General features: G+C 37.7%; 4 protein-coding genes and 1 pseudogene across 4 annotated transcripts; 1 reads left to right on the top strand and 4 right to left on the bottom strand.

Annotated features, from left to right (window-relative positions):
- Nucleotides 1–141: 141 nt before the first annotated feature.
- Nucleotides 142–1335, top strand: LOC125193113 (ras-related protein RABA4c-like). The gene is made up of 2 exons (XM_048090856.1): nucleotides 142–446; nucleotides 808–1335. The coding sequence occupies exons 1-2, from the start codon at nucleotides 169–171 to the stop codon at nucleotides 1253–1255; spliced, it is 726 nt and encodes a 241-aa protein (XP_047946813.1). The 5' UTR covers nucleotides 142–168; the 3' UTR covers nucleotides 1256–1335.
- Nucleotides 1336–1461: 126 nt separating this feature from the next.
- On the bottom strand, nucleotides 1462–4544 carry LOC125193112. The gene is made up of 7 exons (XM_048090855.1): nucleotides 4239–4544; nucleotides 2892–3065; nucleotides 2728–2820; nucleotides 2576–2644; nucleotides 2176–2382; nucleotides 1722–1847; nucleotides 1462–1624 (listed from the first exon to the last, which is right to left on the bottom strand). The coding sequence occupies exons 1-7, from the start codon at nucleotides 4491–4493 to the stop codon at nucleotides 1466–1468; spliced, it is 1083 nt and encodes a 360-aa protein (XP_047946812.1). The 5' UTR covers nucleotides 4494–4544; the 3' UTR covers nucleotides 1462–1465.
- An 829-nt stretch (nucleotides 4545–5373) lies between these two features.
- Nucleotides 5374–11874, bottom strand: LOC125196002 (chaperone protein dnaJ GFA2, mitochondrial-like). Its single transcript, XM_048094336.1, has 18 exons — nucleotides 11602–11874; nucleotides 11446–11518; nucleotides 11283–11357; nucleotides 10659–10741; nucleotides 10467–10550; nucleotides 10330–10368; nucleotides 9154–9261; nucleotides 8528–8572; nucleotides 8330–8417; nucleotides 8136–8200; nucleotides 7991–8065; nucleotides 7226–7298; nucleotides 6658–6749; nucleotides 6493–6564; nucleotides 6213–6269; nucleotides 6022–6070; nucleotides 5808–5874; nucleotides 5374–5629 (listed from the first exon to the last, which is right to left on the bottom strand). The coding sequence occupies exons 1-18, from the start codon at nucleotides 11674–11676 to the stop codon at nucleotides 5533–5535; spliced, it is 1317 nt and encodes a 438-aa protein (XP_047950293.1). The 5' UTR covers nucleotides 11677–11874; the 3' UTR covers nucleotides 5374–5532.
- Nucleotides 11875–13341: 1467 nt separating this feature from the next.
- On the bottom strand, nucleotides 13342–14214 carry LOC125195326 (mitogen-activated protein kinase kinase kinase 20-like). Its single transcript, XM_048093490.1, has one exon. It carries the CDS (start codon nucleotides 14212–14214, stop codon nucleotides 13342–13344), a length of 873 nt encoding a protein of 290 aa, XP_047949447.1.
- Nucleotides 14215–16747: 2533 nt separating this feature from the next.
- Nucleotides 16748–17487, bottom strand: LOC125195325 (annotated as a pseudogene).
- Nucleotides 17488–20343: the final 2856 nt, after the last annotated feature.

The following is a 20343-nucleotide window of genomic DNA, read 5'->3' as shown; positions in this document are numbered from 1 at the left end:
CGAAAATTACAATCAAGTACCCGTATAGCAACTAGATTTTGAAAGTATTGAACAATAAACTGTGAACATGCAAATTGCAATGTCATGATCCGGAAATTTGTTGCCTCGAGAAATAAAATAATAGTACTAGTTTGAAATGAAAACAATAGGCATTAGAGGAGTCAATAAATGAGTGTTGTCGAAATAGTCATCGTAATTTCCACCATCTTCCTTTTGTGCATATTTTCTTTTGTAGCTAGCGATGTCAACAAAGTCGACTACGTCTTCAAAACCGTGTTGATCGGCGATTCTGCGGTTGGGAAATCGCAGCTGCTGGCGCGTTTTGCGAGGAACGAATTCAGTATGGACTCCAAGTCCACCATCGGAGTTGAGTTCCAGACGCGCACACTTGACATCGATCACAAAACTGTCAAGGCCCAGATTTGGGACACTGCTGGCCAAGAAAGGTCACTTAATTTCGTTGCTATTTTTATTTCTCTATTCATTTTTATATATTCTACTCTGTTTTCACACACTTAATAACTAATGCAAATTATGCAATATAGTGTAACAACAGGTTATTTTAGGATTTTGATCTCCTAGCATCGAATTATCTAGCTAGAGGCGATTATTAGCATCGAATTATCTTGCTCTCTTTCTATTAGCTCAAGTGTCCAAATAATGAACTGGAAGTTGTTTAGATTAGAACAAGGTTTATTATGGTTTGTGCTTGTAATTCGTTTTGATGATAAGGAAGAGAGGAAAGTCAGTTTTACAGATTCCAGTTTACTAATTCTTTCACTTGGTATTTGACACTCAATGAATCAGATATAGGGCAGTCACCAGTGCCTATTACAGAGGAGCTTTAGGGGCAATGCTCATTTACGATATAACCAACCGTCAATCATTTGACCATATGGCTAGGTGGCTTGAGGAATTGCGGGGACATGCTGATAGGAATATAGTCATTATGCTCGTCGGCAACAAATCTGACCTGGAAACACATAGAGATGTAGCAACTGAAGATGCTAAAGAGTTCGCCGAGATGGAAAACCTATACTTTATGGAAACATCAGCACTTGAGGCAACAAATGTTGAACCAGCTTTCCTGACTGTCCTGACTGAGATTTATCGTGTCATCAGCAAGAAATCGCTCTTTGCTAACGAAGCAGAATCTGCAGGAAATGAAGCGCTACTTCAGGGTACCAAGATTGTCGTTGCTGGACAGGAACCTGTGCCTACTGCAAGCAACTCTAGCTGTTGTAGAACATCATAGTCTAATCCTTCATCTAGATAGTTCTCTGTATGTAACATTATTTTTTTCGTGAATCATATAATAGGCCTTGTTTTATTGAATTTTGAAAGTTTCATTTCATTCACCGAAATCAAAAGATAATATTACCAATCCACCAATTGATTCAAGTAATCAACGACACAACATTCACACAACTATTTGGAAATAAATCAACCAGTCTTCAGCCGCAAATTACGATGCCTCTTCTTTACTTCCTTTGAGATTGATAACTGCGAGCTCCAGTTCTACAAACTCTCCAGCACACATAGGAGGGTATTTGGAGGCTAGCGGTGACTCCGCAAAATGGCCTAGCGGTTTCAAAATTGCATCCGACGCTATGTGCCCAAAAAGCTAGGTCATTAAAGAAAAAGATGCATTTTAGCAAGTCATTTCATTTCAAGGTCGTAGCAAAGCAGAAGAGCAGGAATGACACAGAGCATCAACTCACTGTTGAGGAAACTCTCCAAAGGCTGCGGTTTTTCTCTGAAGCTACTTTCATTGCTTCAATTGTGCGATCAGTCACAGCAACTTCGTGCATGCCAGCTATGCATTCTCCAGCAGTTAACCATTCTATCTGCATACAAAAACTCCATTAAAATATAGAGAAGTACTAGGAAAGATCCAAAGTTCACACCTCAAATTAATGCTTAGCTAATTGGGAGATATATTAAACAGCAAAAGTAAGAAACACATTAGGTTTGATAGTAATGCTTATCAAGTTATCATACTTCTATAATGGTAGCACGTTTTCATCCTCAACAGTAACAATATTAGTCCCATCAGCAACAGTGAATCAATATAGTTTTCGTAGCAAAACAAAACAAAAATGAAAAAGTAAACATTTCACAAACATGTAAACTATAGGTATTTATCTTCAGACATGCTAATACTTAGGAAATCACCTGCTTTCCTGTTTGAATAAGAAGACATCCCACAGGAACTTTAACTTCCATTTTTTGTCCATTTCTCAGCCATATATTTAGTCCCGGGAACCTACTCCTACCGTGAATAGTAAGAAAGTTGAGGTCATAATGATACCCTGCAAATACAGTGCCCATTTGGCCATGACGTTTTAGATTGCTTCCTGTTGGAGCAAGTAGGTGTGGTCCCTGGAAATGAAAAGCGGATATTTTTACATAAAGAATGTTTGAGGTAACGAAATTACCCAAGTATTACAGATTTGCATACTGACACAGCAAAGATCACATACCCACACCCAACATTTGAGTAGATGTTCAGTTGTGGAAGTCATGCATTTGTAATATATGAGATGAAAAAGTAATAGGATTAAAAAGAGTTAACCTGATTCATAAGAGAAGTGAATGCATCTTTCTGCAGGCCAAATCCAACTGCTGCCATTTCAGCAACAACCTAACAAAGAATGTCATGACATGAAAGAAGTAAGTAATTTAGTACTAACCATGCAAAACAAGAAAAGGGAATCTGACACTCACCTCCATCGCAGACACCATCTTATAACCCCATGAATCCATGGTGTCCTTCCACGCAGGAAATCCTTCGGGTATGACAGGCTCAGAGTTAAGTTCCTGCAAAAAATATATGTATCGGCATGAGAACCATACCAACAACAGTCCTAGAACACCATTAAGAGATTGACCTTAAAGCGGGTACTTGATGGCCGTGGACCAACCCTCCACATATACCGCCACTTAGGGTCAGGTCCAGCGGGTCTGGAAGGCTGAGATTCTATTGGCATCGATCTTAGTTTCTCTTGCATTTCTTTATCCACTAAACTACGGGGTACTTCGACTCCTTCAGGTGTTACTCCAACCTGAGTAAACATAACATCAACATTGCAATTAGAATTGAGCGGTAGAGGAATCAAATAAGTAACCTTACAGGGAGTCAGTCACTCCAAACAAAAATAATTCAAGATATAGCCATTATGAAGTTCATAATATGAACTATATAATCCCATCATTATCTCAACTGAACTCAAAATGGATTAGGTAGAGAAGAGCATAAGAATAGAACACAAGCTCAATGTCTAGCAGTACCTCAACTCTGTTTATCAAAGCTCAAGGAAAACTTACTAACACGTAATGTGCAGGTAAGTCTATGACCAAAAGAAGTGTTCAAACAAAAGTGAGACATGTATAAGTACTAGTTGACAAATCCACAGATTTCTCTTGTTTTACAGTCCTTTCATGCTTATACCGGGAGTAGCATGACAGCTGTTGTATGGTAAAAAAATGCTTCTAAAAAATAATAAACATGTTTATGATATAGTATTAGGAAACATCAGTTATTTATAATTACATTTTGAACAAATTGTTATTCTTATCTCAGATGTATGACTATGCCACCTAATTAACTTTAGGAGAGAACTACTGATACTTAGCTACAACTTAGAAAAGTCTCCATTTTTTATTGGACGAGAACAAGTGATTGTGCATGTTTTGAGTAGCACCTAGCCAAACGAGAAAAAAGAAAAAGAACTTTCCGTAGGGGGTTAAGAAATGATATTTGAACAAATTAACAGATAGTAATCACTAAGGAACAAATAAACTTGTCCAAATATGAACGTTAGCATATGCTTCTTTGATACAGAGGTATGTGGTTACTCTGTTAATTCTTGTGACTTACTCTAATACCACTCCAAGCAATCAAATTCACTATTTTTTCCACCCAAAATACCAGCAGAGATCATCAGACCAAGCCATATTGATCATACATTTGGTTTATTTTATATTGAAGATGAGACAAAATTCCCAAAAGAAAGATGTTGGTTGAAGAAAACACAATTGACTATGGTAATGGAGCGGAGATGTAAAATGCATACATACCAATGCCATCAAACGCAAAAACACTTAACAAAACCTAATTGAGACACCAGAATTTACTTCAATCCAAAACCTATAAGTGTCTAATTCCAATTGTTAATACCCAACTCGAAATCAGTTGAAGTAAAAAACACACACTAGTGAATCAGGAAGTAAACGACCTGATAATGGAGGTGCGGACGCTCCTGGCGGCGCTTGAAATCATCGGGCATTTCGAAATACTTCTCCATCATGTCGAGAAAGCGATCGTTGTCTTCGGCGGAGCATCGCGGATCCTTAACAAGCAGAGCCCCCGTCTCTTTTAGGGTTCGGCTGACCTCCGAGCATAGACTCTTCAGATTCGAATTGGCCTCCGCGCCCGAAGAATTACTGGAGAATTCCAAGTAGGGCGCGAGATCGATCACCGGGATCTGCATAGCTGAGTTTTAGAGAGAGAAAGAGAGTTCTTGAGATTGGAACGGATTCCCAGTGATATTTCACGAAATGGCTTTGGCGGGAATATTATTTACGCATTTTATTAGCAGTTTTCGCCCTCCCCACTAGGACTTCCCAACAAAACCTCCTGCCACATCACTAGGACTTTTCACTAGGACTTCTCATCCCACTGCACAATAGGACTTCCACTAGTACTTTTCGCAATAAAATAAAATCACAATTATTCAATTTATACGTTTCAAATTTACGAAATTTAACGAGCCGTACATATAGAGCCATATTTATAGAATTTTTTTTAAAAAAAAATTAGTTTACATTTTAACTCGGACGTCCGACCACCTCCACAATGGCGGACGTCAGGTAGGACGTCGCGAGGATATCCGAGGACATCTGACGGGCGTGTCCGACCTTTTGCTCCACATGGCGGACGTCAGATAGTACTTTCGCGATGTCTGCTGTTGGAGATGCTCTAAAATTAATCTTATTTATGTTATTCTTATTCTCAAGCATTCTCTCTCACGTCACAAATGTAAAAATTTTAACTTTGCTTGGTTAAACCATTAAAATCATAATTATGCAACATTGAAATCTTTACAATAAAAACATTATGTTACTGTATATCAATATCTACACACTATTTTCTCAAGACTAGAGCTCATAATTCCTTTGTTGCAAAACGACAATTTTTCAACGCTTCACACATAAAATCGGTACTTAGAAACTTGTGGGCATATTTTGTTTTTATTGTATTTTAAATGACTAAAGAGTCTAAAACCAAGGCTCATAGTGTTAAATCATTTTGCTACAAAGCCTGAGGTCGATGAATCTGAATTTGAATATGGTTTATGTACAGTCTGCCTCTAAGAAATCCAAATCTACCATTTATGGGACTATAATAAATATGGTCACTACAGATACACCCAAAATTGCTAGGCCAAAAAGTATCTTCCGCCAAGAAATAAAGTTCAATCACTCTCTCCTCCTGCCTATCTAGATTTCACTGACAGAGCGATATGTGATTCAGCCCGATGCTCCTGCAGCCGCACCTTTATCGTCTTCTCTTTGTTCTTCTTTAGCGAACTCTTCAATCAATTGGCGCTGCCTCTGTGTCAGGTTTCTGGTACAAGGTGGCATGAGAAGTAAATCAAGGGGAAAAGGTACACTCGAGACGAGGCAATATAACAACAATGAGTATCACTATCATCAGTTAATTATTAGTCTGTTAAGCAGGATATAGGCAGACAAACTTTTTGAAGGAAAGTTTTAACTAAAGAAGAAGAAACATAGTTTCTTACGTTGGAATGCTAACGTTGAAGTGCACATATTGATCACCAAACGAAAAAGAATTTCGGACTTTAATTCCTGCACAAAGACATCAGCAAAACATTAGTTTCCTAGAAAACAAAATAAGTTGAATATCCCTTAGTTCAAGAAATGAATTCAACATTCATTATATAGAACCAAACATCGAAGAGAAAAGGAAACTGTGAATATCCAGGTAAACTCTACCCTTTTTCCTCAGCACCACCTTCTGCCCAGGTTGAGTGCCGGGGCGAACCTACACATAAGAAATGATAGGTGAATATCAGATAAGACTACAGTTAAGGGTTGAGAGTACGCTACAGCAAGCACACACTACGTAATCGTGATTGCATTATCTTCTAAACAAAAAATTAACTGATAAGCTATATCTAACAAACCTTAACAACAACATCCCCGGACAGTGTAGGAACCTGGATCGTTCCTCCCAAAATTGCCTGTAAAAGAGCACAAGATGTGATCAACTTGGCCAGAGTGATAAATCAGGCTCAAAAAGAAGACATGGAAAGCATGAGCTTCTTATTCTTGAGGTTAATATTTTTGTATATCACTGGATTATTAATCAATGCACAGCTTACATTGAAGAAGTCAAAGTAGGATGAAGGTCAATTTATGAACTCATTGTGATCTTGAACCTCCAACTTACTAGACATGTAATACCTGAGTGATGCTCAAAACCGTATCAACATGGATATCAGCCCCTTCTCTTCGGAACACCGGGTCTTCTTTGACCTTGTAAATAATACAGCATGGTTAACAAGTATGACAATGTCAACCCATAAAAGAAATTGCAACATCAGCTACTGAGCAAGTAAATCAAGCCACCTTAAGTACAATAAAAAGATCACCCGGTTGATTTCCATCAGGATCCGATCCACCACTTCTGGGGACTTTAATGGTTTCATTATTGTCCACTCCTGTAGATACAGAACCATGCAGAAACATGTCATTTTGTAACTACATTCATCATCATAGTGAGCATCATATAGCCAAAATTCATTAACTAGAGAACAATTAAATTGCTTCCAAGGCCCTAATTCAGAAATTAGACAATAATATATTAAACATGAAGGAAGCTTCAAGCTTCTAACAAAAAATTGATAAAATAAAGCATATGTCTGATATCAAATATTTGTTGAAGTATAGCTATGTGGTTGCTAATGTAGCAAGACTGCAATGTCTCCCAACCAATGGCAGTTCAATAGACTAAGATAGTTTACAAGGGAAAAGCAATAAATAAGTATCCATCCTAATCTGCAGTAATTACTTAGAAACCACAATTTATGCACATCAAAATATCCAATCGGAAGTCCTTTCAAAACAGAACTCAAAGTAAGAACAGTAAGATTAATAAACATGTTGGAGTATTGACTATGAGTTTCTCTGAGCTCACCTGCCATGATATTCACCTTCACTGTCTTTGGCCCTTTTACTACTCGCTTACCCCTGCAGGACTTGCAGAAGTCCTGTTCCAGATACGACAAAAAGTAAGACTATAGTAACCAACCACCATAATTTCAATTTGAGTAGAGTACAGTAGCATTTAATTATTCCAGTCCAAATAGGAGTATTATTTTAGTTAACAGCAATACTTCTTCCAGAAACTATTTCGACCCTCAGATTTATTGGTCTTGTGATAGTTGAAAGTACAGTCTCTAAAACTTGTCATAATGATGTCTGATACAGGTTTGTGGTAAGAACACAACAAACTTATGTATCTATTATTTCATTCACAGATAACTGATGTATCATATGAGTTCAGCCATTGAAACTTTTTGCATGCCAAAGAAGGTAAAACAAAGAGAAATACAATAAAGTTTGAGCTCAAATCAGTAATACAAAATCCTGATGCACCTTTTCAGCTTTTATACACTATCACTTCTACATGAACAAAACAAGAGACGCATTATAGTCAGAGTGATTTTGTGAAGAAAAAGAATTCAGGAGGAAACAATGGCATGCAACATTATCCAATGGAAAAATTCCAGCAATCACAAACCCTATCCAGTGAATGTTATTTTTCACAGCATAAGTGAATGCAGTCACATTCAATGAATAACTTCAGAGGGCATAGTAAAGTGTGCACCCAAAGGCCCAAAGCAACAAAATCCGACTATCTACTATACAGTAACTCATTTTGGAAATGTAAATATCATACCGAAACAATTTTTCCAGCTCCCCCACAATTTGGACAGGTAGCTTGGAGTGTGAAAGGACCATTTTGTGAGATGATCTGTGAAAGATAACCATGATGTTAAAGTGAAGTTTCCAACTACAAGAAGTAATTCTATATAGGTGCTCACCATGCCAGAACCTCTACAGCGTTTACAAGTTTCAGGTCTTGTTCCAGGAGGAACACCAGCTCCGCCTAAAATGGAAAATTATGTGATTCTGAGTAATGAACTTGGGAAGAATGGTATGTGGCAAATTTTTTTCTTTTGAAGAAAGAATAGCATGTGCACTTTGATTATATATAAGGGGAAAAATGTGACCATACCACAAGTTTCACAAGTTAAATCAGTCATGATTGACAGTGTCTTGGTGCATCCTTGGACAGCTTCCATAAAGGATAGTTCAACAGCGACCTAAAGTTAATACTGAAATTAGTTAGACTACATTCGTATCCCTCACCCTCGCAAGAAAGGAAAAAAGATACAAGCTGCATGATGCTATTGTTTGATAAACTGATAATTACCTTAACATCTTCTCCACCCATGTCCCTATTGAATATGTTGAAAATCTGATCTCCGAGAATAACCAAACACAAAATCGCACATTAATTATCGAACATATGTAGAAGCTAAAGAATATTGCAAAAAGGCTGTTTCACAAAATATAAACATGTGCAGTGCAGGCTGACAACAAGTCAGTGTTTTGCTATCAGTAAAAGGTTACCACAAATAAAAATGAGAACCAAAGTAATGTAACCTTCACAACAAGAAAACTAAAATCTATAAAAACAGTTAGTTTAGGTTGTTATGATTAGTCCTTCAAAAGCACTAAATGTAGAAGGAACAGTTTGACATGGAATAGGTGAACTCATCTTTGTTTCTTTATTCCCCACCGTACCAATCATCATTGTGGGAAGAAAAAGCTGCATTATAATCAGTAAGCACCCATTGCATAATCTATCCTAAGTTCTCGGGAAACTAAGTGTTCTTATTTCACTTCAACAATATCCAATCTTATTGTACTATCTGTGCCAATAGGTGAACGTGATTCAGAAGTACTAGTAGTTTAGGTAGGTAAAACCCCAAAAAAAGGAGAAGGTATACGTGGAATGGAACATAGGAAACCAGGCATTATGAAAAAGAGGCTTACATCAGCATTTCTGAATATGTCCTGGAAAGGATTAAAGCCCCCACCACCTCCAAATGGATCAAACCCACCTTCACCTGTACCAGCACGTTCAAATGCTTCATGCCCTACCTGTTACAAAAAATGAAGTAATGCCAACTGAATGGTTAAGACCCAAAAACCAAATTGTGAATGTGATGCATTATTCAAAGAATATCTATAAGAAAATGACAAGAGAGCTTCAAAAGTTGCAAAAGATACAGCAATTATATCTGTTAGGGTGTCTCCAACGGCGCCCTTCCCGTTCGCCCGTCGGGGACGGGCGACCTGACGGGCGCCATAGTGGGCGGGAAGGGCGCCCACGCCCGTCCCGAGTGCCCCTGCGATGGCCTCGCCCCTCCCGTCGACGGGCGAGTGGGACGGGCGCCACTGTGGCGAAGATCGCCCGTCCCACTCGGACGTCCGACATTTTAAGTTTTTTTTTTTTTTTTTTTTTATCTACTATGTAATTTTTTTTTTCGAATGATGTATGTTTTTTTTTTTTTGAAATATTCGTATTTCCCGTTCGTATTTGTGTCGAATTTTAATTCCGTGCATTTTAATTTAATTGTGGGAAGGGCTAGTGCAGTGGGAAGGGCGAGTGATGTGGCAGTGGAATGGGAGGGGCTAGTGCTGACGTGGCATGGGAAGGGCGAGTGGGAAGGGCGCCGCCGGAGACACCCTTAGCAGAATTGAGGAACTAAAGATTTGAATTTGTATGCATGAAAGTCTACTGTTTCTGAGATGAAAGTAAGACACTACAAACAAAATGACAAAACATAATTCCAGAACTTATAGACTTATATGCTGGGGGATTTGAAGTATAGCTGAAATCCATGGAAACATCAATATTCCATCAAATCCCATGCTTTCTTAGTGTATTATTGCTAAGTCCCTTTATCTGACTCATATATGCACAAGCATATGCAAGATTATGTGGGAGGTGAGTGATCATCGGTAATTCCTAACATATGCTGGGGGATTTGAGGTTAAAAATTTCCAGAACTTATAGACTTATATGCTGGGGGATTTGAGGTTGAAAGTCCCTTTATCTGACTCATATATGCACAAGCATATGCAAGATTATGTGGGAGGTGAGTGATCATCGGTAATTCCTAACATATCCTTAAACCAATTAATTACAGATAAAATATTTCAAACCTGATCATACTGTTGGCGCTTTTCATCATCCTTTAAAACCTGCAGAAAGATAGGGAAATAAAATAAGATGAACCCAATAAAGACAGAAGATAGTTGGGAAATAATTCTTGTAAACCTGAAGGTCCAGGAAAATATACCTCGTATGCTTTCTGGACTTCTTGAAATTTCTTTTCAGCTTCCGGGTCATTTTTATTAGTGTCAGGATGCAACTTCTTTGCAAGCTGTTGCAGACACATCATACGAAACATTGAACAAAACCCTTTCAACACACTAAGGATAAGGATTGCAGTTTCCTTCCAAGATCAGAAGAAAAGAAGAGAGAATCATACCCCATAATAAGCTTTTTTGATTTCGGATGCTGATGCACTTTTATTAACACCAAGGACATCATAGAAATCTCTTGACAAATGTGCTAGAAAGGTGGAGAGGGAAAATAGATAAGGAGGAAAGAAAACAAGAACCAGTTAGCTACACACTTGTAAAGCAGATCGGATCATAAATGGAAGTTAATGAAATAAGAAACGTCACAAACAACTAGTTGTGTTCCAAGTAAGTGAGCAAAAGAAAACAGAAACACAAAACCTTGTTCCTCAATCTCTCCTATGTTTTACTAATAGCAATAGTTGACCAATTAAACACATTAGCCAAATTCAGTCCGAAATAAACACTTCTCATTATAAGGGGGAGAAAGGTCATCAGCTTAAGATAATGATGCACTAAAATTAAGTGAAAATTTCCTTTTTTTTCAAAATTCTGATTATTTTGCGTTTGTGTTCTAATGATTCATCCTCGAAGTCATTTAGCTGAGATACTAATCATAGCTCCTGTAAAGAAATTGATACAATGCATGATAAATATGTTAATTATCCAAATGTTAACCTTCTTCCAAATTTTTTTAAAAAAAAAGCAACTTTCATACCCCCACAAAAAGAAATCAATGAGTAAGTGATTACCAGTTCCATGGATTGACCGTGTGGCGCCTATATTATCACTCCAAAAGCCTGGCTTTAACACATACCTGCCATTGCCTGGCGTATCCCACCAAAGACAAAAAATTAAATGAGAGAAATCATAAAGTAAGCAATTCCAATCTACAATCCAGAGTTTTCGAAGTACCATATCCATTATTTAAATAGAAAAGGCCCCTGGATTGACTGCAGGGTGCAGCGCCGACGCCCCTGCATCCTCCCTTCAATAGGGAATCGCAAAGCTACAATCAATTAAAAGATATCTGCGATAATTACACAAGAAAGAGAGAGTATAAAAGCGTACAATTGAATAAGTATTGTGGCGCAGAAGGGATGTAAGAGAGCGGCGGGCGAGGCGGAGGCCATGGCACCGGACCATCGTTAGGCCGTGTAAATGTAGCGAAAGCAGAGGCAATAACGATTGGAGTAAAACCCTAATAAAGTTTGGAGGTGAATCAACTGAGTGGAGGAGAAGGTGTGAGAGAGACGAGAAAATTAGCAGCTGAGTTCTTGGAATCTTCGAGTCGTGACGGTTAAATTGAACACCAAATTAAACTAGGTTTTTCTTTTTTTTTAGAATTTTTTTTTTTCTGACATTACTACTACTCCTTCAATAAAAGTAAACTCCAAATTAATAGTACACCTTTTCATTACCAAAAAAAATAAGAGCTGAACAAAATCATGTAGTACTATTATTTTGGTTAGACTAGGCTCCAGCCAAAGAAAGAAAGATAAAAGTTGTATGGTGTTAATTGTTTCATAAACTGATAATTTCTTAACATCTTCCCCACCCATGTCCCTATTGAATATGTTGAAAATCTGATCTCCAATGGAAAAACAAACACAATCAATCCTCAAACATAAGTAGAAGCTAATAAAAGAGTACCGCACGAAGGCTACTTCACAAAATATAATCATGTGCAGTGCATGTAGGCTAACAAGAAGTCAAGGTTTTGTTAGCAGTACTGTAAAACTAGCTCCTTATATACAAATATAGTAGTACTCCTACATAAGAACCAAGTAAAATAACCTTGAATAAAATTTATAAAAACAGTTAGCTTAGGTTTATCATAGCCAGTTTGATTTGAGAAGAGGCAACTCCAAAAAAGTCACCTATCGGTTAATAACTGCGCTAAGGTCGGTAGTTTCCTTCCGGGAGCAGAAGAACGAAGCATAGAATCATACCCCGTGACCCGTGTATACCTTGTTCTCAACATCTATTCCAGCCTCAGACCACTCAATCCAATAATGGCCGGTCCTATCATCTAATCCACACATCAAATTAAAACGTCAAAATAACTAGTGTTTCTTCTTTGCTTCCCAATTATAGCTAGGCTTATGTAGCAATCTTGACACCTAGTACCTTGAGGCTGATGTGGACTTAACCATGTCAATTCTTAGTGAATTACTACAAATCGTGCAAGCAAAATAACTTTCATATACAAATCGTGACACCATATTGCATTACAAAAACATGTGACACATGATCATATCCAATATGCAGTTAGATTAATAATTTTGTACGATCGTGGTACGGTTGATGATGTGTAATGCACATGGTCGTGTATGAGCTAAGCGATGGCCGATGGCTACCAACTTGATATTAATAACTTCAGCAATTTTACACGACACATGCTAATTAAGAACTAGTACCAACGAGTTTTCAATATACTAATAACAAATATAGAAGCTTCTTCACAGTTTCTCCTTAACAAAAATTAATGAAATTCATCAAGCTCGATCTATTGATATTGATTGAGTCTTTGAGTTTGAGAAATTAAGGAATTACTCCCGATGTATATCTAATATCTGTATACAAAATTAATGTATTGGCATATAACATATCTAACCTAATTTTCCAATAACGTCGGCCGGAAACACAATAGTGTGCACACATATATATACCACAATTAATCGGATGTACGTAGGAGCAATAGTAACAAAAATAGAATTTCATTGATTATAATGGAAAATCCGGTTCACAAATATTAGAACCACCCCGCCACATAACTAACTAACTAAGTACAAACGATAAAAAAAATCATCAATGGACATGGATTTTTGGGACGTGGAAACACTGCGGCAAAAGCGAGTGCAGCTTTGACGACAAATGGAGGTGGTGGCGGTGGCGGTTGGCCATCTTCAAAAAAGGATGACGGAGCAGACTTTCCGCTCTACACCTCGCCGCCGGATTCTTCACAAAGCACTTCCTCAGAAAATCCTTCGCCTCTTCCGAAAAAACGTTCGGAATCTCGGGAATCTCATCGCTGCCACCGATCATCATCAACACATCCGTCGTCGTCGCGTCTTTCCTGATCTCCCACGGCGCTTTTCCGGTGAGCATGTTCAGCACGGTGCACCCCAGCGCCCACACATCCACGGCCGCAGAGTAGTCCAGCCTTGATATCGACTCGGGGGCCGCGTAGAGCACCGTCCCCCTAAACCCTTGAACAGCCTCTCCTATTTTCTTGCAGCTTCCGAAATCGGCGAGTTTTGTATGTTCGCCCACAAGGAGCACGTTGTGCGGCTTCACATCGCAGTGCACGTAGCCGAGTTTGTGGATGTGGACGAGGGCGGTGGCGATGGATTTGGCATGGTGGCTGACGATGTCCTCCGGTAGGCCTTTGCCAGAGTGGATTTTGTCGGCGAGGGAGCCGCCGGGGGCGTATTCGAGGACGATGTTGTATAGGTTGCGGCCGTTTTCGGTGGTGATTTGGTCGCCGAAGCAGCGGAGGATGCAGGGGCACGATTTGAATTTGTGGAGCAGGTCCTTCTCCATGGACAGAGATTTGGAGCGCGTGATATCAGCAGATTTGACGGCCACAACCGGCGGAAGATGATTGTGGCCGCTGGTTGTGGCCATAGACACAAAGCCAAACCCTCCAGATCCCAGGGTTTTGACTCTCTTCCAATGCATCTTCGCCGCTCTCTCTATTGTAGGAGTATTGAATTTTGGATTAAGGGATCCTCAAGCATCCCACAACGGCTATATATACATGCATAGATCCGCTACAGATTAGGATTAACAGATATCTTAGATTTACATTAGGAAAGATTAGCAGATATTTTAGATTTACATAGGAAAGATTAACAGATATCGTAGATTTACATTAGGAAAGGAAAGATTAACAGATATTTTAGATTTACATTAGGAAAGATTAACAGATATCTTAGATTTAATACTTATTTTGATATAGTAGTATTTTTATGGTATACTCCATTAGTACTATTTAATTTCCATATTTAAATTTTAAATATATATATATTGTACACTAAATTTGAAATATTATTTACTATATGATTTACTGAATTAATTCTAAATAAGTAAAATTAAGCTCAAAGCTAGCGTGTTTGTACAAACGAAAATCTGTGTCAATCCAATGTCGATCGGGAGATCTTCAGCGGTTGGAAGAAACAATTCGCAAGCCATGGGCGATTTGGTCACGAGGCTCGACGAGTCCAATCAGAGGCGTGATCAAGCTGATCATAGGTGCGATCAAACCTTGAAGGAGCTGCGGGGTAATTTTGTTGCTTTGAACGTCCAAAAACTAAGTTGATGGCGAAGCTTAAGGCTGATAATAAAGTATAATTCTTTGCCAGCTTCGAAGGATCAAACGCGCGTGAATCTGAGCACGGTTGCTTCTTTACCCCGTGAGGAGAGTAACAGATTTTTCCTTCCAGCACATTACAAAGGCGATGTTTCTAGCTTTGGGCTTTTGGAATGGGTGCTTGTGCTTCTACCCGGGAAGAGTCTATATCCACTTGGGTGATAGTTGAGGAGCCAAGGCATCGCACGAAATGAATACTTCAGGTTTCGAAGGAGCACTTCTACGAAACAGAGAGGTGGTGTTTGTTTTGTAATGAGGTTTAATTTGGGGATGATTTCGAGTCTCTCCATATTTGCTTTCGTGCATGTTGTCTTTGCGCCGCTTGGTTCCAATGTTCATAAAAAAAACTACTCTATCACAATAATTTTCTATGCCACTTCCTTGTTTAGAATTAATATACGAAATACTTTAGTTTGTCATTGTTAATGGAATGTATCTTGTGATATTGGATTTGGGTTTGGCATTTTATATAATTTGGGCAGATAATTATAAGTAAGAAACTACTGTACATGTTAATGCCATAGGTTTGAAACATTTTGCATGCCATAGAAGATAAAATAATGGCATATGCAATAAGTTAAGTAACTTTTCTTATTAGCTTCCCAATTAGGCTTATGTAACAATCTTGACACCTAGTACCTTGTGGATGATGTCAGATGTGTGGACTTAACCTTGTCAATTCTTAGTTAATGGAGTACTACAGTTTATATCGTGTAAGAAAATAACTGAACTAGCTATACATATATAGTGGCACGATCATATGAACCGTGACGCAATCTTGTGATAGATATAACACCACTGCACAACAAAAACATGTGACGTCTAATCATTCAATATGCAGTTAATTAGCTTAATAAGTACTTAGTACTTTTGTACGGTCGTGGTACTAGTACGGTTGATGATGATGTGATGTGATAATGCACATGGTCGTGTTTGAGCTAAGTGATACTCCCTCTATCTCTATCTAATAATAGGTACATATTTCTTTCAAACACAAGTTTTTAAAAATACTTCTATTAAAATGGATCGAAGAAAGTTAGTTTAAAATGAGTCATACTTGCATATTTTAGTTTTTAATGATCACGTGAATGAAAAGTGGAAGCTCATGGAGTACCATTTATAGTAGAGTAATAATGAACCAGAGCTTCTATTTGTGGACGGACTAAAATAATAAAATGGGAGTCTAATTTGCGGACTAAAATGGTTAAACGGGAGTCCAATTCGCGGACAATGAAGTATCTACCAATTTGACATTAGTAACTTCAACAATTTTAGACAACACATGTTAATTATAATAGAGTAACTAATGTGTAAAAAATTTCGAAGCCTTTTTGCAGTTTCTCCTCAAACCAGAAATTAATGAAATTCATCAAGCTCGATCTGTTGATATTGATTGAGTTTGAGAAATGAAGCAATTACTTGGTACCAATCTCCCAATGTATTTATATCTGTATGAACATAATTAATTTATAGGCATATATTTAAGACCAATCGGAGGCCTAATTTTCCAATAACTTGGGCTAGCTAATCATCCGCAGATTCTTTTACAAGATTTTAGCAAACAAAAACTACACTATTGTGTTTTGGATCTGGATCTAGTAGAAGCACAATAATATACTATTGATTAATGATAAAATCTGGTTCACAAAAATTCGAACCATCCCTACCACATAATTAATGGTGTACAAAGGAAAATAATAGTACTACTATATTAGTACTATGTAGTATGAAGAAATCATCAATGGGCATGGATTTTTGGGACGTGAAAACACTGCGGCAAAAGCGAATGCAGCTTTGACGACAAATGGAGGTGGTGGCCGTGGTGGTGGCGGTCGGCCATCTTCAAAAAAGGATGACGTAATAGACTCTCCGCGCCGGATCCTTCACAAAGCACTTCCTCAAAAAATCCTTAGCCTCTTCCGAAAACACATTCGGAATCTCGGGAATCTCATCGCTGCCACCAATCATCATCAACACATCCGTCGCCGTCAAGGCGCTCTTCCGGTGAGCATGTTCAGCACGGTGCACCCCAGGGCCCACACATCCGCGGCCGCTGAGTGGTCCAGCCTTGATATCGCGTAGAGCACCGTCCCCCTAAACCCTTGAACAGCCTCTCCTATTTTCTTGCAGCTTCCGAAATCGGCGAGTTTTGAATGTTCGCCCACGAGGAGCACGTTGTGCGGCTTCACGTCGCAGTGCACGTAGCCGAGTTTGTGGATGTGGACGAGGGCGGTGGCGATGGATTTGGCGTGGTGGCTGACGATTTCCTCCGGGAGGCCTTTGCCGGAGAGGACTTTGTCGGCGAGGGAGCCACCGGGGGCGTATTCGAGGATGATGTTGTATAGGTTGCGGCCGTTTTCGGTGGTGATCTGGTCGCCGAAGCAGCGGAGGATGCAGGGGCATGATTTGAATTTGTGGAGAAGCTCCTTCTCCGTAGACAGGGACTTGGACTGCGAGATATCGGCGGATTTGACGGCCACAACTGCCGGAAGATGGGAATTGTGGCCGTGGGTTGTGGCCATGGACACAAACCCAAAACCGCCAGAACCTAGGGTTTTGCCTCGAGTCCACATCTTCGCCATTCGCCAACTCTCTCTCTCTCTCACTAGTATTTGGGATTCAAGAATTTTGAACTGTTTCGATTTCTCACAGCTCCTATATATAAGTAACTGCGTAGATTAGATCTATATGAATTTGGATAATTTAACTGCTACATCTATATGGATTTAGATAACGATAGATTTTACATCGACATATTTTAAGAAATTTTAATTTTCCATATTTAAATTTTAAATATATTAGCTGCTAAGTAGATACTAAGATTATATATAGAATAATAATGAATCCTATTTAATAATTAAAATTTTAAATATAGTAATTTATAGTATCATTTAATTGAATTAATTCTAAATAAGTAAAATTGATAATGAATTGAGTGGTAACTACGTACTAAAAAATTTAATATGGATATAACAGAAGAATTTCTGAATTTAAAAAAAAAAATCAACATGAACGGGGAAAAATTGCATAGAATCTATTTAAATCTAAAAATCAAATAATATCATAATCCTAACAGAATTAGGTGACCTAAGAATCCTCTATAAATCGACACAACCCCATCACATTCACATCACAATATTGAAATCAGATGAAATCAGCCGTGGCCGCTAAGAGTATAAATATCTTCTTCTCTCTCATCTTTCCGATCGCCGTATACAATTATACATTTGATAGAAGTAATTAATTATTATATGAGTTTAAAATTATAATTATATTTAGTAGTAATAAACGTATATAATTGTTTATATTAATTCTGGAATACATAATGTGAAGGGAAAATTTATTTAAATACATAAGTAATCGATATCAAATTTTAATACAAAGTCAGATTTAATGATTCTTAAAACCTTAGGAAGCTATTTTCACCTCCAATTTTATTTGATTTTATAACTTTAGGGTAGATAGAATAAATGGCTAAAAGTGCGTAACTATTTTAGAGTTATAACAAAGTTTTCTTGATTATGTCTTAATTATCGGAATTCCAGTTATAATATGCTTTCAACGATAAAAAAAAATTCTATATCAAACTGATATCATCCCTGAAAAGAAAATAAAAATTTATACAAGACTACAGCTGATCCACTTTATTGTAGGAGTTTGTGTAATAAATTAATTCACAATTAGTTGTAGAAAAGTTTATATCACTAACTATTCTCGATTATAAAAGTTAATACCTTTACACACATTTGAGAATTTAATAAAATAAAATTTTGAATGTTCATTATAGAAATAAAGCCAATTTAATACAAAGTCAACCTAATATAAGATGTCCTCGTCGGAGTCCTCCTCTATTCCTCGTCCATTCAAATTAGGTATGTCACTTTCTTTCCGGCTTTCTATCCATTATCTAAATTTCTACTACGAACATAGTAAAATCACATAAATTTTTTCTAACAAAAATTTTAGGAAGAATAAGAAAAAATTGCACGAACCCATTCACATTTGGCATGTGATCTCTAGTGACGCAAACAGAAATTTAAGAGAGAGAGCACAATCCAGAGAATCATTATGCACACGAAAGCTACGAAGATCGAAGGGAAAGCACATCAAATTTCACTCTGTAATTGCACTGCAAAAACAACATTCGAGATGAAATACATAGATCAATGCAAAGCTTTGATGTTGCTAATAGGCAATGAAATTAAATATTTGATTGTTGGTTGAGGAGGCTCGTTTCATGTATGCGTTCCATAGTAAAACTGTACCCAAATCCATAAACTAACGTCTAATTTTGAGCCAGGTGTGTGTGAAATCCGTCATTTGCAGAAGAAAGAACAAATCAGATGGGCGGAAGCAAGAATCAAGAAAAGAATGCGAAAACTGCAGCTTTGAGCGAATCAAGTCAGAAATCAATTGGAGCAACTGGAGTTTTGCATTGGAAGAATAAGTGAGAGACCCCACCTACAAAATGTGAAGGGCATCATTGACATTTTAGAGAGGATGATACCCTAGGAATCGGAGCCCTACGTCTCTCTATATAAAGGAAGTCCAACACATGAACAAGGGAGCCTCAGCCAGTAGTTTAAGGGGTCTCCAAAGCTTTCTTAGAGTAGATTAGGGATCTCAGCTCTCTTATAGGGTTGAAATCGGAGCTCATTTCACTTTCTTATTCTTGATTCCTCGCCCGCACGCACTTGGTTCTAGTTTAGTTTAGTTTAATCGGTGTTTGGTGTTAGTTTTCTGCATTTTCAAGTTTCGGTTTTGTATTCCACTCCGAGATGGGGTGATGAAACAATCTACTGCTTTCTCTATTTATTTCCAGTTTACTTTTGGTATTATCGACATTCTGATGTTTTGATGTAGTTAAATCTGAAGTATGTTTTCATTTCCAGCTTTGGTATTCTGTCTTGTGCATATATTTCGGATCTGTTTTCACTTTCCCTTTTCTGTTTCGTGTCTTAGCTTAGAAATGTTTCATTCTGTTTATATTTGCTTAGATCTGATGTTTTATGTTTAAGAGTCCTTAGTATGTTTAGATCTAGTAGTTTCTGTTTCGTTTCATGCATGAATATGAGGTAGTTTTCTGTTTTTTACGTAGTCGGAGCTTAGATCTTAGGAGTAGATTAAGTTTTATGTGTTTTTTTATGTTATTTTTCCTTAGCTTTTTCAGATCTGTTATGTACTCTGATTTCCATGTTGATGTGTTGAAGAAGATGATGTTGTTCAAAAGCTTTTACTTTACGGTACTTTTCGCAGGGGACTAACAGTCCCCGTTTATTCTGTTTGTCCATTTGTGGAAATATTGGATGATGAAATATCTCCTAGTGTTGTTAATTATTATTAAAATACTTTATTAGATTCAAATCTAAATTAGTTAGAAACAAATTAAATTACAAAATATATGGATTGCGTATTATGGGCCGAAATTGTGTAAAAAA

This window comes from Salvia hispanica, chromosome 6, assembly GCF_023119035.1.
Source record: "Salvia hispanica cultivar TCC Black 2014 chromosome 6, UniMelb_Shisp_WGS_1.0, whole genome shotgun sequence".
NCBI classification, from domain to species: Eukaryota; Viridiplantae; Streptophyta; class Magnoliopsida; order Lamiales; family Lamiaceae; genus Salvia; species Salvia hispanica.
Note: the sequence above shows the minus strand (reverse complement) of the source record. Positions and strands in the feature narration are given on the sequence as shown.

Bases quoted from the DNA above. Each gene is read 5' to 3' on its own strand.
- LOC125196002 (XM_048094336.1), bottom strand. From the start codon at position 11,676: ATGGTCCGGTGCCATGGCCTCCGCCTCGCCCGCCGCTCTCTTACATCC. The intron at 9,262-10,329 runs GTTTGAAATATT...TTTTTGTAACAG, and splicing joins AGCGCCAACAGTATGATCAG to GTAGGGCATGAAGCATTTGA. The intron at 8,573-9,153 runs GTAAGCCTCTTT...CTCGGAGATCAG, and splicing joins ACATATTCAGAAATGCTGAT to ATTTTCAACATATTCAATAG.
- LOC125193113 (XM_048090856.1), top strand. From the start codon at position 169: ATGAGTGTTGTCGAAATAGTCATCGTAATTTCCACCATCTTCCTTTTG. The intron at 447-807 runs GTCACTTAATTT...TCAATGAATCAG, and splicing joins GACACTGCTGGCCAAGAAAG to ATATAGGGCAGTCACCAGTG.
- LOC125193112 (XM_048090855.1), bottom strand. From the start codon at position 4,493: ATGCAGATCCCGGTGATCGATCTCGCGCCCTACTTGGAATTCTCCAGT. The intron at 1,848-2,175 runs GTGATTTCCTAA...TTTTGTATGCAG, and splicing joins TTATTCAAACAGGAAAGCAG to ATAGAATGGTTAACTGCTGG. The intron at 1,625-1,721 runs GTGAGTTGATGC...TTAATGACCTAG, and splicing joins TTTGGAGAGTTTCCTCAACA to CTTTTTGGGCACATAGCGTC.
- LOC125195326 (XM_048093490.1), bottom strand. From the start codon at position 14,214: ATGCATTGGAAGAGAGTCAAAACCCTGGGATCTGGAGGGTTTGGCTTT.